The following is a 12,557-nucleotide window of genomic DNA, read 5'->3' as shown; positions in this document are numbered from 1 at the left end:
CCCCCCACCGGCCAGATGTTCTGGGGCAGCCCCTCCAGCCCTGGGGTGCCTCCCCTGGACCCCAGCTGCCCCACCAAGGAAGCAGGAAGCCCTGGCTCTGCTCTTACGGCTGCACCCCGATGGTGGGCTGGGTCCACCCACGGAAAGGTGGGAGTGGAGGGGCCACCTGGGCCCATCCCCCAACGTGGGCTGCACTTGCCAGCCTGTCCTGGCCGCTTTGCCCTTAAGACCTTAAGATAAGAACCCCTTCAGGGGCCTCGCCCTGGCCACCCCCAAACCAGCTTTGCTGGCACCTGTCTCTCTGCCCACCTGGGGGGGTGGCGGAAGGAAGCACCACAGGGGGACAGCCAGGCCTCTGAGCAGCCCTCCCAGGCAGCCCACCATGCCTGCTGACCCCCACTCTCCGGCCGTGTCGCGTGCCCCCGCCTGCCTCCCCCTTCCCTCTGTACACATAAGGCAGGGAAACAGGCCCCGGCACGCAGGGAGCCAGCTGGCACCCAGTCAAACTAGCAGCCAGGCACACTGCCAGGGCAGCCAGCCAGCGGATGCTGCCACTCGCTCCAGCTCCGCCCGCCGGCCTTTCCGCTCCACACTCGCAGCGAGGCTGCCGGCACCACGTGGCCTGTCGGGGAGCGAGGCTGCAGCGGGCAGACAGGCAGAGGGCGGAGGGCAGGGGAACCCCCGCGGGAAGGGAATCCCGGGGCGGGTCATCTTAACTGAAGGCAGAGAAGGGGAGTTGGCCAGGGGGTCAACTGAGGCACCGGCCTGGAGGGTGCATGTGGTATATGGTCCCCAGGACTGACCCAGGCTAGCTGCTCAGGTGGGGCACGCTCCCCACCGACTCATCTGCAGCCCAGGTGGACCCTGCTCCTCACCCAGCTTCTGTTCTGGAGCCTGGGTGGGTGGCTCAGAGGCCACAGCTCACTTCCCCTTGCCCAGCACCCCAGCACACAAGCCCTCTCACCCCAGACTGTGGGCACATGCAGACTGCGAAGGTGCTGGCAGTGTTTCAGACTTGGGTGGTCAGACAGATGACTACCAGTCCTCAGGAAGCCTTAATGCTCAGTACCGAACCCTCTTCCTGCTGGGGTCCCCCCTGCCTTGAAGGAACTGCCCCTCCAGGATGCAGGACGGTGGGGGGCAGGCAGGGGCCAGCACTGGCCAGGATACCACACCCACACGGACTCCCCTGGGGCTGCAGCCGAGGGCCGTGGGGTGCCCCGAAGGCTGGAAGTGACCCCACGGAGGCGGCCGCAGGCTCAGGGGAAGTGAGCGCCTGAGGCCGTTGAGGGCACTGTCTGCCTCCCAGCAGCCCCAGGGGGCAGGATGGGGGCACCTTCTCCCAGGGCCCCAGGGCAGGTGGTGCTGCCCACAAACCGTCCTGCTCGCCACTGAGGTCCCCAACGGTGGGGTGGAGGGGAAGCGGGATATTTGCCCCCTGATGCAGAGCACCGCCACCCCCAAGCCTGGCTGGGGGCCACTGCTGTGAGGAGGGGGACCCAGCCAGCCAGCCTGTTGGGCCCCTGCACCTGTGTGGGGGCCGGGGCAGGGCAGCAGCCGTTATTTCAGTTGAGGTGGCCCCCTGCTTGCTCCCTAACACTCCTGCCTGAGCCAGGAGTGTGCCGGCAGACACACAAGGGCAGAAAGGTGGGGCTGGCTGTGCGGGGAGCGCGTGGGGCCAAAGGCCAGCCCCTCCGCACTGAGTCTCCCTTCCAGGCGGTGGAGGCAAGGCTGGGCCAGCGACCCTGCTCTGCCCACCTGGTGCTCAGGGCTGGTCCAGCCTCCTCTCCACTGGGAAGAAAGCTGCTTCTTATCACCTGCCCAACACGTGCGCTCTGCACGGGGCTTAAAGCCCAGATTGTTTTAACAACCGTCCCTCACTTGTCACCTGTCCTGTTTGGAAAACAGCCCCTTTCTTGGTGCACACAGAGAGGCTTCTCTTGCTCTCCAGCAGCACAAGACAGTAGGCCCCCTACCTGGAGCGTGGCCGTGGCAGGCACCGCGCGTGGGTCCGCATGCTCCGCACATGCAATGTGCACCGCTCAGCAGCCAGGGAGTCATGGTGGCGCCAGTGCCAGGAGCAGGGGGACCTCTGCGACCACTGCCAACTGCAATTACTTCTCCTCGTGTCAGTCACCGCCGGGCTTAACCCTTCCCACCCTGCTGGAGTTGGGGCAGCCAGATACCAGCAGCCATGGGCTGGGGACATTAGGGCCGAGGCTGCCACCCATGCCACAGTGCCAAGGGGGCTGAGCAGACAGCAGGGTGCTGGGTGGGGGGTGCCTGTGCTGAGTAAACCAAGGGGAGCCCCAGATGCCTAGAAGGGCCTCCAGGGGCCCTCCTGCCAGTCATGCCGCCTGTGTGCCCAGGCAGCGGTTGGAGGCCTGGGAAGGACACTCCTCCAGGCCAGGCCCTGAAGGTGGCAGCCCGAGCATGTTGACAGTTCTCTCCTCTCTGCCCCTCTCTCCCAGCTGGCACATCTGGAGTCCATGCGTCCCCAAGTCTGGGGAGGTGGGTGCAGCTCGTGGCAGAGGGCGCAGCCCTGCCCAGTCAGCCCAGCTGTGTTCCACATTTCCTCGGCTCTCTGGAGCCCTCCCAGCTCCACCCCCTCTCTCCCTCTCTGCCCATCTGTGATGCACATCTGGCCAGGACCACTGCCTGGAGGGACCTGCCCCCCCATTTCCAACCAATCACCACCTCCGCCGTGAGGTCCTCCTTGGTAGGGAGGCAGCCCCTCCCAAGAGCACTTGGCAGGGCCTGCCAGCCAGCTTGCGCCCACCGAGGGGGCCCTTTTCCTTGCCATGCCCCGGGCACCTGGTCAGTCACCCCGGCTGCAGTGCTCTGCTGGGAGCCCGGCCTGACTTACCTTCGTGGGAGGGAGAGAACCAGATCTGGGAGGCGGCAGGGTGGGAGCCACGGTAGGCCTGCTCCGAGGAGGAGGGTGCGGTGCCACCAGGGTGCGCGGAGGCTGCCGAGCCCAGGCTGCCAGTGAGGAAGCCGCCCATGAAGGAGGGGGCCGGAGCATTCCCCATCAGACGGCTGCTGGCTGTGGGCACAGGGGGCGAGAGTAAGTCTGGGCCGGAGGTCCCGCCATGGAGCCCTTTGCCAGCGGACTCTCGGGCCCCAAGTTTCAGGGGCTTTTGTTGGCAAATATCGGAGAAGCCAGCGGTGGGAGAAGCTGCCCACTTGGACCCCTGATCATCACAGTTGGGGCCCAGAGGCCCTGATGCCTATTACTGCAAAACCCACAATGGCACTTCTGAAGCTACCATGTCACCCACCACCACCCGACCCCCACCCCCACCAACCAGGTGCCAGGTGCTGTGCCAACACACACAGGGCCTGTGAGGAAGAAACCGCCCTGCAGGCAGGCCTGTTCCCTGGAGAAGAGCCCCTGGCACTCCCAGGCCGAGGTGGTGGGCAGCAACAAGGCCTCCTAGCTGTACCCACACCTCCCCGAAAGGCCCGGGTCAGCAGAGCCCCACCAGAGGCCCTGCCCCAGCCCTGCGGGACCAGCAGTCTCAGCCCACCTCCTAGGTGTCACTGTGGGGATGGTGTCTCCCCAAACGGGTATTCCACCTTTTCCCCAGATCTAACTAAAATGCCTTGTCAGACTGGGGTGTCCATCCCAGAAGAGCAGGAGGGGAAACTGAGGCAAAGGCAGAGAGAGGGCTGGGAGGAGCCCGGGTTGTAAGGGTGTGGCCTTTCCGACCCCCTGGGGGTTCTCGGGGCGCGCTGGGCTGGCTTGGAGACACAGCCAGCCATTTACCCCCAGGACACCGGCATTTCCCAGCAGCTGGCCTCCATTGCACCTTCGGCCACTCTGTCCCCTCTCTGCTCAAGGCCAAGGCCAAACAAGCCTCCCTGGGTCTCCATGGCGACGGGTGGCTTGCACAGGAAGGACACAGGTGCACAGAAGCTCTGGGCAGAGCAGCCCCCATGCCTGGTGGGCGGTCTGGGCTGTGCTGCCTGGCTCCCAGCTGGCAGGGTGCCCTGGCACCTCTGTTCCATGGGCAGTGAGCCTGGCTTAGGTCTATCCCAAGGGATACAGGCTTGCTGTGCACTGGGCTGAGCGTAGGGGCCTGGCAGGGATTTGCAGGGGCTCTGGGGGCCCCCAGAGGCTGCAGGCACGGCCCCAGGAGAGTCAGGGCAGCTGTTTCCCTGACCAGGGGGCAGGGGGAATTTGTGCATTTTTGATGCCTCATCCAGCCTGGCTTGGCCCTGGGAGCTTCCCAGACAAGGGGTGACTCAGCAGAGAGGCAGCAAGGCCTGGGGCTGCGGGGGAGCGGGAGGGGGTGCCCCGGCCAGGACCCTGGCAGCTCCCCGCCTCTTTGCTCCTGTGCATGAATGGGACATGTGGATGAGAGGGGCCTCTCCTGGACACGGGCCCAGAGGAAGGGTCTGAGAGAGGAGAGCTGGCTGGGGCCCAGGGTGTGACAGGTGTGCGCTGACTTCTGTGGTGAGTGTCAGGCTGCAGAGAGATCCTAAGAGGACCCAGGGGCAGGGGGCAAAGATGCCCAGGAGCCAGGGACTTCCCAGACCGCAGGGCTGGGACGGCCATGGGTCATGGCCAGACCACAGGCACGTCCAGCCAGGGGAGGAGTCTCTGGGCGGGAAGGGAAGTGCTGGCCTCCCGGGGCAGCGGGTGGAGGGTGGGAGGCCCTTGCGAGACCCCAGGGACTCCAGGCGGCCATGCCTGTGGGATGACCGGAGGCCTCTTCCTGCCTCGCCCAGGCCCGCCCCCGCCCCCTCCCAGGGAGGTCCCTCCCCGCTGCTCCTCCCGGACGGTGGGAAGCAGCCCAGGCCAAAAGCTGGGTCTGGAGAAAGGATTTCCTCAGGGGCTCAGCCTGAGAACCCCGCACCTGGGGCGCTCCCACAGCCTAGGGGGCGGGAGGCGGGGCGGGCCTGCCCAGGGTGGGAGGGAAGGCAGCTCCAGGCAAGGCCCTGATGGGCAGATCCAGGGAAGGGGCAGAGGAAGCCCCCTCCCTGGGTCTCCCATGCCCCTGCAGGGGCAGCCAGCTACCGCTGAAGACCCACTATGCATGCCCCCAAGGCCACCAGCCTGTGGAAGGCCTGAGGCCTAGCAGGTGTCTCACCCAACTGGACCCCTACGCTGGAACTGGGGGGAGGCAGCACGCCCCCCAGGAGACAGCCTGGCCTCGGGCGAGGACCATGACCATGGGTACCTTGTTCCGACCCCATCTCAGAAGGGGCTCCCGCTGCACGGGGCCTGGGGGAGGCACCGCAGCTCAGCTGGTCCCTGGTACCGCTCCACACGGACACACCAGTGACCGGCTGTGTTTCCTGCCCTGGCCGGACACCCCGAGCTGGGCCTACATCACCCCATGCAGGCCTGTCTCCTGACCTGGGGGCCTCTTGGGATACTGCCTCACAGTTGGTTATTCTGAGTCCACAAGGAGGGGACCCCTGCCTCAGAGTGTGGGAAATGAGGGCCACGGGATGCATCCAGTTGGGCCCCTATCCCCTTGGGCCTCAGGCCAAGGCTCCCCTGGCCCAGCTCTGCTCCAAGCCTTCAAGGCACTCCTGCCCACCAGACCTGACCTCCAGCCCTGTGGGCACTGGTGGGCCCCTGGCAGGCAGCAGGTGGGCCCCAGGGTCCCATCTCGGGCCGGCAGTCCATCTGTGTTGGGGGTCTTCTCTGCCCCTTCCTGCTTTCACCATTCAGGTTGTAAAGAAAAGCACCTCCTCATGCAAATACGACGTCCTTACATGGTCATCATAAATGCTCCGGAAACAGGGCAGAGGAAGGAAGCAGAGGTCATCCTCCCCCTGGGCCACCACGTGAGCCCGTCCAGGTACCCAGGGGCCTCTGCCTCGTACCACCCTGGCTCTCACGCTCCCTGGCCAGCAGGCAGGCCCTGAGGGCATGGGCGCTGGGCAGGTGCACAGCCAATACCGACAGGGCCCCCAGCCTGGGTCCTACTCAGTGGGGCTCCATGATCCTTGCTTGGAAGGGTCAAACTCTTTCCAACCATCCTGGACTAGAAGTTTGGAGGCACCAAAGGTCCTGCAGGCCCAGCCAGGTAGTCCCTTCGGGATGGGGGGAGCACCTGCTGGCCCCAGAGTGCCCCCCGCAGCTGGATCCTGACTGGGGACAGAGTGCCCTCGCTCCGTTGTCACCTCCACCTCTGAGGAGTTTGGCACTGGCATCGTGCCACCCCCCCCCAGCCCCACCCACCAACCAGGAGCCAGCCCCAGACAGAGCCCGAGCAGAGGCGGCCTGGGCCCTGGCCGGCCCCCAGCTGCATGGCCAAGTCTGACCGGGAACTGGCTGGAGGCTCCTTCCCTCTTGGCAAGGTCCCTGCCCACGGGGTGCTGCGGTTACCGGCCTGGGCGGGGACAGTGGGCGCCCCTAGCTCTGGGCCCGGCCCTCCCAGGCTGGGAGCCCCCATCCTGGCACCACCAGTATCGGCCCCTGCACCTCCTCAGGCTCTCAGCAATCCCCGTCACCGCAGTCCCAGGGGCGAGCCGGCCACAGGGCTGACACAGGGACAGGATGTAAGTCTGGGCCCCATGGTCCTAAGTGCCCAGGCGGAGGTCTGAACAAGGCCCATCTCCCCCAGCATGCATGGTCAAGGTGGCCACACCTGGGTTCTCCATTGGCTCTTGTCCAAGGGGTACAGCCCGTGTTTAGGATTACCTTGGGAAGGGGATTGAATGCCGTGCACAGTGTCAGCAGGGCCACGGAGGAAGGCCATTCTGTCCTGCCCATCGGCCTCCAGCCTGGCCAGACCCAGCCAGCGCTTGCAGTCCCACACAGGACTCCAGCGCCGCCTCAGCTCCACCCAGCACACCCCGCAGTGCCTGGCCTGGGTGCTGGGCTGGCTGAGAAAACTGCTCTGGAAGCCAGCATGCCTGGGAGGGCCGGCTGACACCCCCTGGCAGCCCAGCTCCTCAGGCCCAGCCCACTCCCCTGGTGGCCTGTGTGATGTGAGGGCTGAAAGCACCTGGGCGGGGAGACAGGCCGTGCTGGACACTGGCCGCAGCGCTGCTTCCCTCTTAGCTGCCCCTCGTACAGGAGACCAGCTGCAGCACCCTGACTTCCTGAGATTTTCAGGTGACCACGGAGCCCAGCCTTTGCCCCCAGGGCCACTATACAGAGTGGCTGACACCAAGCAGGTGGCAGCAAGCTGCACTGTCTGTGGCAAAGGGGCCCCTACGTGGCCAAGCCAAGGAGAACGGGGCCTTCCCCTGCCAACCACTTGCCAGGCCAGCCCCACAGGTCTGATGGGCAGCAAGGCTGGTAGAGCGCCCACTGCACACCCAGAGCTCGAGGGGCCGGCACACTAGAGGCTGGGGCTGGGGATCTGGCTGCAGGTGCCCACCAAGGCCGTCCACTCCACTGTCCCTCCCTGCCAGGCTGCCCTGGGTGTGACTCCAAGCTGGGGCAGAGGGAGCAGAGGGAAGGAGGGACGGGTGGACGGGACTTGCTGGGCTGGGCAGCGTGGGCAGGAGCCCAGAGCTGCAGTAGAACACACATTGGTTTTGACCCAAGTGAGCACCCAGACGGACCCTCCTTTTCTGGAAACTGCAAAGTGGGTTGTAGAAAAAGACCTCACCGGGCTGGCTGGCAGCAGCTCCTGAGAAGCCCGCCCCACCCCAGGCTCTTGGCGCTCCTGCACGTCCAGGGGCCCAGCCTCTGGGCTGCTCCGAAGCACTACCCTCGGCTGGCTCCCTCCCTGCCACTCACACCTGCTCAGGGTCCCTTCCCCCAGCACTGTACCTCCCCCGGGCCCTTGCAGAGCCCACCTGGGTGCCTGGGACACCCAGCACCCCTAGGGACATACTTGGGTCTGCCCCAGGACACCAGTGGTGGCTGAGATACTGGAGCCTGGGAGGCCACAGCACCCTCCCCCGCCAAGCCAGGCCCCACAGGGAGCTGAGGGGAGAGAAGGAGGTGGCAGGAAGGATCAACAGCCTACCGCAGGGACCTGGCCCACATTCCTCTCATCTCAGGAGGGGAGGGAGGCGGGAGGGAGGAAGAATGTCCACACAGGATGCCCTGAGCAGGTTAAGGTAGAGAGGCCTTGGTCCAGCCTGTTGGGAGGCAGGTGGGTGTCCGTCTGTCTGACAGCCCAGGGAAGGGATTGGGGGTAAGGGGACACAGGGATGAGGAGACCAGGCCTTGGTGGGAAGGGCTGCTCCGCCACCGCCTCCAAACCCAGAGAGCTGCAGCAGGGGCTGTGCAACGTTACTGCTCACAGACCCACTCTGGTTGCATGTGCATAGGTTTGCAGGCTCAATTCCAGGAACCACCAGGGAAGGTCCCCCCGGGCTGGAACCCACCAGTAGCCAGGCATGAGATGGGGTGTGTGTGTATGCACGCAGAGGGACTGTGTGGGCATTTGCGGAATGTCTGCACATGCAGGCATGGCTATGGGTGTGCATACAGGCTATAGATGCGCATGCACGTCTGGGGCATGGGCTCAAGCGTGCACCTGGATGTGGGTGCGCACGTGGGCTCTGGGCATGCACAAGGAGGCTGGCTCGGTTCTCCCACGAGTTGGGTGGGCCCTCAAAGATGTTGCTTTCCTGGGTCAGATCTCCAAACTGGTCCCTTCCCTGGCCTAGACCCTGGAGAAGGCTCCCAGCCGGTGGTCCTGTCTGACCCTGCTGGTGGCATGGGAGGGCACCTGGCTGTCTGCTAGGGGGCCCACCCACCTTCTTCTCCCCTGGGGGCTAGGAGCATATCCAGCCTTACTTGTGGTGGAAGGGGAACCCCTAAGAGGTCTGCACCAAACTGCAGCTCCAAGGCCCCTGACCTCCGAGCTCCTGCTGCTGGGAGTGGCTGCCTCCCCAGCCCAGCTACTCAGCCCCAGCCACCTGGACCCAAAAGAGGCCCCTGCGGCTGGGTGGGCTCTGGGGGCAGCGGGCTGGCCATGCAGCCAGGCCTGTCTCTCTAGAGGCAGCCGGACCCCTTGGGGGTAGGAAGCAGCACAGCCTGGCACAAAGCCCTCTCTCATCTGGGACCCCCTGCCAGGCAGGCTCTCTGGGGCCCCTGAATCGTCCAGGTCGAGGGCTTCCCCTAAATGTTGGCCTCTCCAGCACCCCTCACAGGCCTCACTGGACACACAGCCTGCCCTGGGGGTCTCTGAGGGCACCCCCCAGCAGCCCCGCTGCCACCCACAGCTCTGGGAAGGTGGCTGGGCAAGAAGGGGAGGCTGAGAGGGGCACGGGGTGTGTGGGGGGAGGCCAGAGGGGACGGGAGGCTCGGGCTTGGGAGGGGTACGCGCAGAAACACGAGCATGCCACGTGAGAAGCCCCTCTCAGCCGGCCCAGGAGGAACCCCTGGAAGCCCTGATTGGCCCAAAGGCAGCATCTCAGGCCATAATAGGAAAATTCTGTGGTTGCTGAGCCACTCAGCCCACAAACGTGGAGAGGCAAGATGACAGGGGATGGGCTGAACCACCAACAGCCCAGAACTAATAAAAGAAAAGGAAAATTGGAGATAAGTCTGGTTCTTATTAAAAGGGTAAATTTAGCCCTTTGGCTGGGGGGGCAAGGCTCCCCACTGAGGTGGCCCTGGGACCCTGGGCTCAGAGTGACTCAGAGTGCCCGGGCCGGGTGGGGCCGAGCAGAGCGGCACTGCCCCCCCTCTCCCGTTCCTCACACCTCCTTGGTCGCCTCTCACTCTCTCCCTGGTGGGCAGCCAGCACCTCCTCTTCCAGGACACTCCTGTGAACTGGCCAGCGGGCAGGGGCCGTGGGGAGGTGACCAGGGCCAGCCAGCAACAGCCCTCTGAAGCACCCCCATCTGGAAGGCACATCTGCCCCCCCACGGTCCTGAAAGAAGCCAGCAGCATGGACACGGACCCCAGGCAGGACTCCGGCTCACACAGGCACGCGCACACCCACGCGCCAGCCATGCTGGTCCCCTCAGAGGGAGAGCCCATCTGGGCAGGACTGGAGGTGTCCACCCCGCCCTCCTGCACCCTGTCCCCTGGACCCAGGCCCCCAGCCCCTCGAGCTGACCCTGGGCATGCCCATCTCAGCTGTGGGCAGGGGGAGGAAGAGACCGGCTTGGACATGGGCGTCGGCCTGCCTACAGGGATCAGCCCGGTCTGGTCACACCCGCACAGAATGGACCCTGGGGCACTGGGTTCACGCGAAGGCCTGAGGGCAGTGAGTCTGCCCCACTGGCCAGTCCTTCCCCATCTGCCCAGGGGGCCCGGCGACAGCATCCTCACAGCCTGGCACTAGACTTGTGTCCAGCAAATGTGACCTTCCTTCTCCCGCCAGCCCCACAAGGGTGACACCCTTGGCTGCTCTGGGCGGAAGCTCCAGGGTCAGCACAGGAGAAACTGAGGGCTGGGGGGGCAGGCGCGGGGGGCGGGCACTCCACCACCCTGTGCATGGTCCGGGGCGGTCAGAGCCAGCCCACGCACGAAGTTCAGCGAGCCCCTCACGCCACCCCACCGCATGGCGGCCACCACCACTGGGTGCCCCCAGGCTCCGGCCCTGCAGCAGAAACCATCTGTGTAGCAGCCCCCTCCCCCGCCACCCCAGCCCTGCTGGCCGGAGGCCTTTCTCTGGGTGCTCAGAGTGGGACGAAAGCATCACTAAGCCTGGCCTCTGGTCCCTGACTGGGCTCACAAGCGCCTCTGCACCGTCAGTGAACACAGGGTGCTCGCCCTGCTCAGGGGTTGCCGTCTCGGGGGCTGTCAGACACACCGCAGCTGCCCAGGGTAAGAATGGTGTCACGGGCCTGACCCCCAGCTGACACCCCCACGTCCTGCCCAGTCCAGCCACAAGGCCTTGGTGGGTTTGGGGGGGGATCTGAAGACCTGTCCCAGTGCCACCTAGCAGGGCCACAGGCAGACCCAGACCCCCTGCAGCCTCAGCCAGGTAGGAGAGACACCACTGTGTGTTACCGGGCTCTGGCAGGGCTGTGCCGGGTGGGCCAGGGGGCAGGGACAGCTAGGCACACCGTGGTCACCACTTCTGGTCACGGGGCCGGTTGCTTTATTGGGCTTGGAGAGTCCGCCTGGCCACCATGAGGACTCGGGCCAGCTCCTGCTCCCTGGTGCCTGAGGACCTGCACACCCTGGAGTGGGGCTTGCAGGGGTGGCCGAGACCCCACAGCAGCACTGCCTTTCTCGAGAAGCTTCGTGGGTGTCTGCTGCTGGTGCCAACTTTCTGTCCTCATTTCCCAGCCAACTGCCTCGGGTATGGTCTGATCCAGTCACACCGGGACTCACACTCCAGCGCTGCCCTTTTCAGGGCCACACAGCCCTTCCCGACTCTATTTTTCAAGGCACAGTTCACAACCAGCCTGACCCCCTTCCCAGTGCAGGTCCCCTTCTCAGAGCTCCCCACCACCTCGGGACCCTCTACTCAGCACCCGTCTGTGCCTCCACGGGGCTGCGTACACATCCATCCCCTACCACGTGCAGCCTGGTGTCAGGTGTGCGGCCCAGGGTCTGGGAACTCAGTCTCATGGACGAATGGGGTGGGAGGAAAAAGAGATGCAGGAAAGAAAGGCGGGCGGACTTGGGGTGCTCCAGAGCGCAAGGGCACGGGCACAGGCAGGGCAGGGCAGGGCAGCCACGGGGACAGCAGGACACGTGGGGCTGCCTGACGCCAACTCCCCGCTGGAAGCTGGTCCAGCCTCCTGCCCTGGCAAGGAGCTGGCTCAGGACTGGCTTCCCAGCCCCAAGGGTTTGCCTCCAGAAGGGGAGCCCTCTAAGTGGGGGAGACCAGTGAGAAGGGCAGAGAGCCAGAAAGAAGCCCCGGGCAAATGTGCCCGCACAGAAGAGCTCAGGACATGGGAGAGAAAACAAATTACGATGCACTTATAAAAGGCGGCAAATGCCGTTTGGGACGTGAGACATGACAGGCAGGGTGGAGAAATGAAGAAAATGCAGGGGTCTAATGAGCACAAAGTGTTTACTTCTCAGCAGGACTGCTTTGCCACAGGAGGTGGCGGAGTCCGGGCTACCTGCCAAGCCTGTGCCCCTGCCTGCATGGCCTGGACGTGGCCTGCCAAGCCAGTGGGTGTGACTTGTCCAAGAGACGCCCAGGTGAGACCTAATTCCCAAGGGGTCCCTGGGGGAGAATGGATTTTGGCCTGCTCACCACCCAGATCAAAAGCTCACAATTCATTCCCAGCAGACAGGATGCCAAGAGCTCCAGGACCCTGCCTCTCCCAGCAGAGAACTTGGGGACTTCTGATGGGTCACCCCTCCAAACCTATTGCTGTCCTCCCTCGCCCCCTGACTCTCCAGGAAGAGAAGCAGAAGACCTGCCACCAGGGCTGCCCACCGGCTCGTGGTGGGAGGAGCATGCCAAGGGCAGTCCTACCAGGCAGCACAGATACCCCCATCCCCCCCGGACATTCCTGGGGGCACCCAGGAAGGAGGAGTCCCCTGAAGGGTGCCCCTCACACAGCCCTGGAGGACCTAGGGGCTGCAAGGTGTACAACGACCCTCTGGCTACCTAGTCCAGCGGTGACCAGTGTTTGCTGCTTTAAGCTAGTTCGGGTTGGTCTATTACACGGCAGTAGCTGACTAATACATAGAGAGGCGACGGAACCTGGTA

At 64.9% G+C, this 12,557-nt stretch overlaps 1 protein-coding gene across 10 annotated transcripts in view; it reads right to left on the bottom strand.

The window, feature by feature from the left end:
• Positions 1–12,557, bottom strand: part of BAHCC1 (BAH domain and coiled-coil containing 1) — a 61,238-nt gene that overhangs the window by 32,666 nt on the left and 16,015 nt on the right. For all 10 annotated transcript variants that reach the window (XR_008997510.1, XM_057501806.1, XM_057501812.1 and 7 more), the window contains one exon: positions 2,867–3,046. Coding sequence is in view for 9 of the 10 variants with exons in the window: in XM_057501806.1 (XP_057357789.1) it covers positions 2,867–3,046 (180 nt within the window). In the remaining variant the exon portion in view is untranslated. The remainder of the gene's footprint in view (positions 1–2,866; positions 3,047–12,557) is intronic.

The sequence above is a fragment of the Manis pentadactyla genome, chromosome 4, assembly GCF_030020395.1.
Source record: "Manis pentadactyla isolate mManPen7 chromosome 4, mManPen7.hap1, whole genome shotgun sequence".
Lineage (NCBI taxonomy): Eukaryota > Metazoa > Chordata > Mammalia > Pholidota > Manidae > Manis > Manis pentadactyla.
The sequence above is the reverse complement of the archived record's forward strand: the minus strand, read 5'-3'. Positions and strand labels throughout refer to the sequence as shown.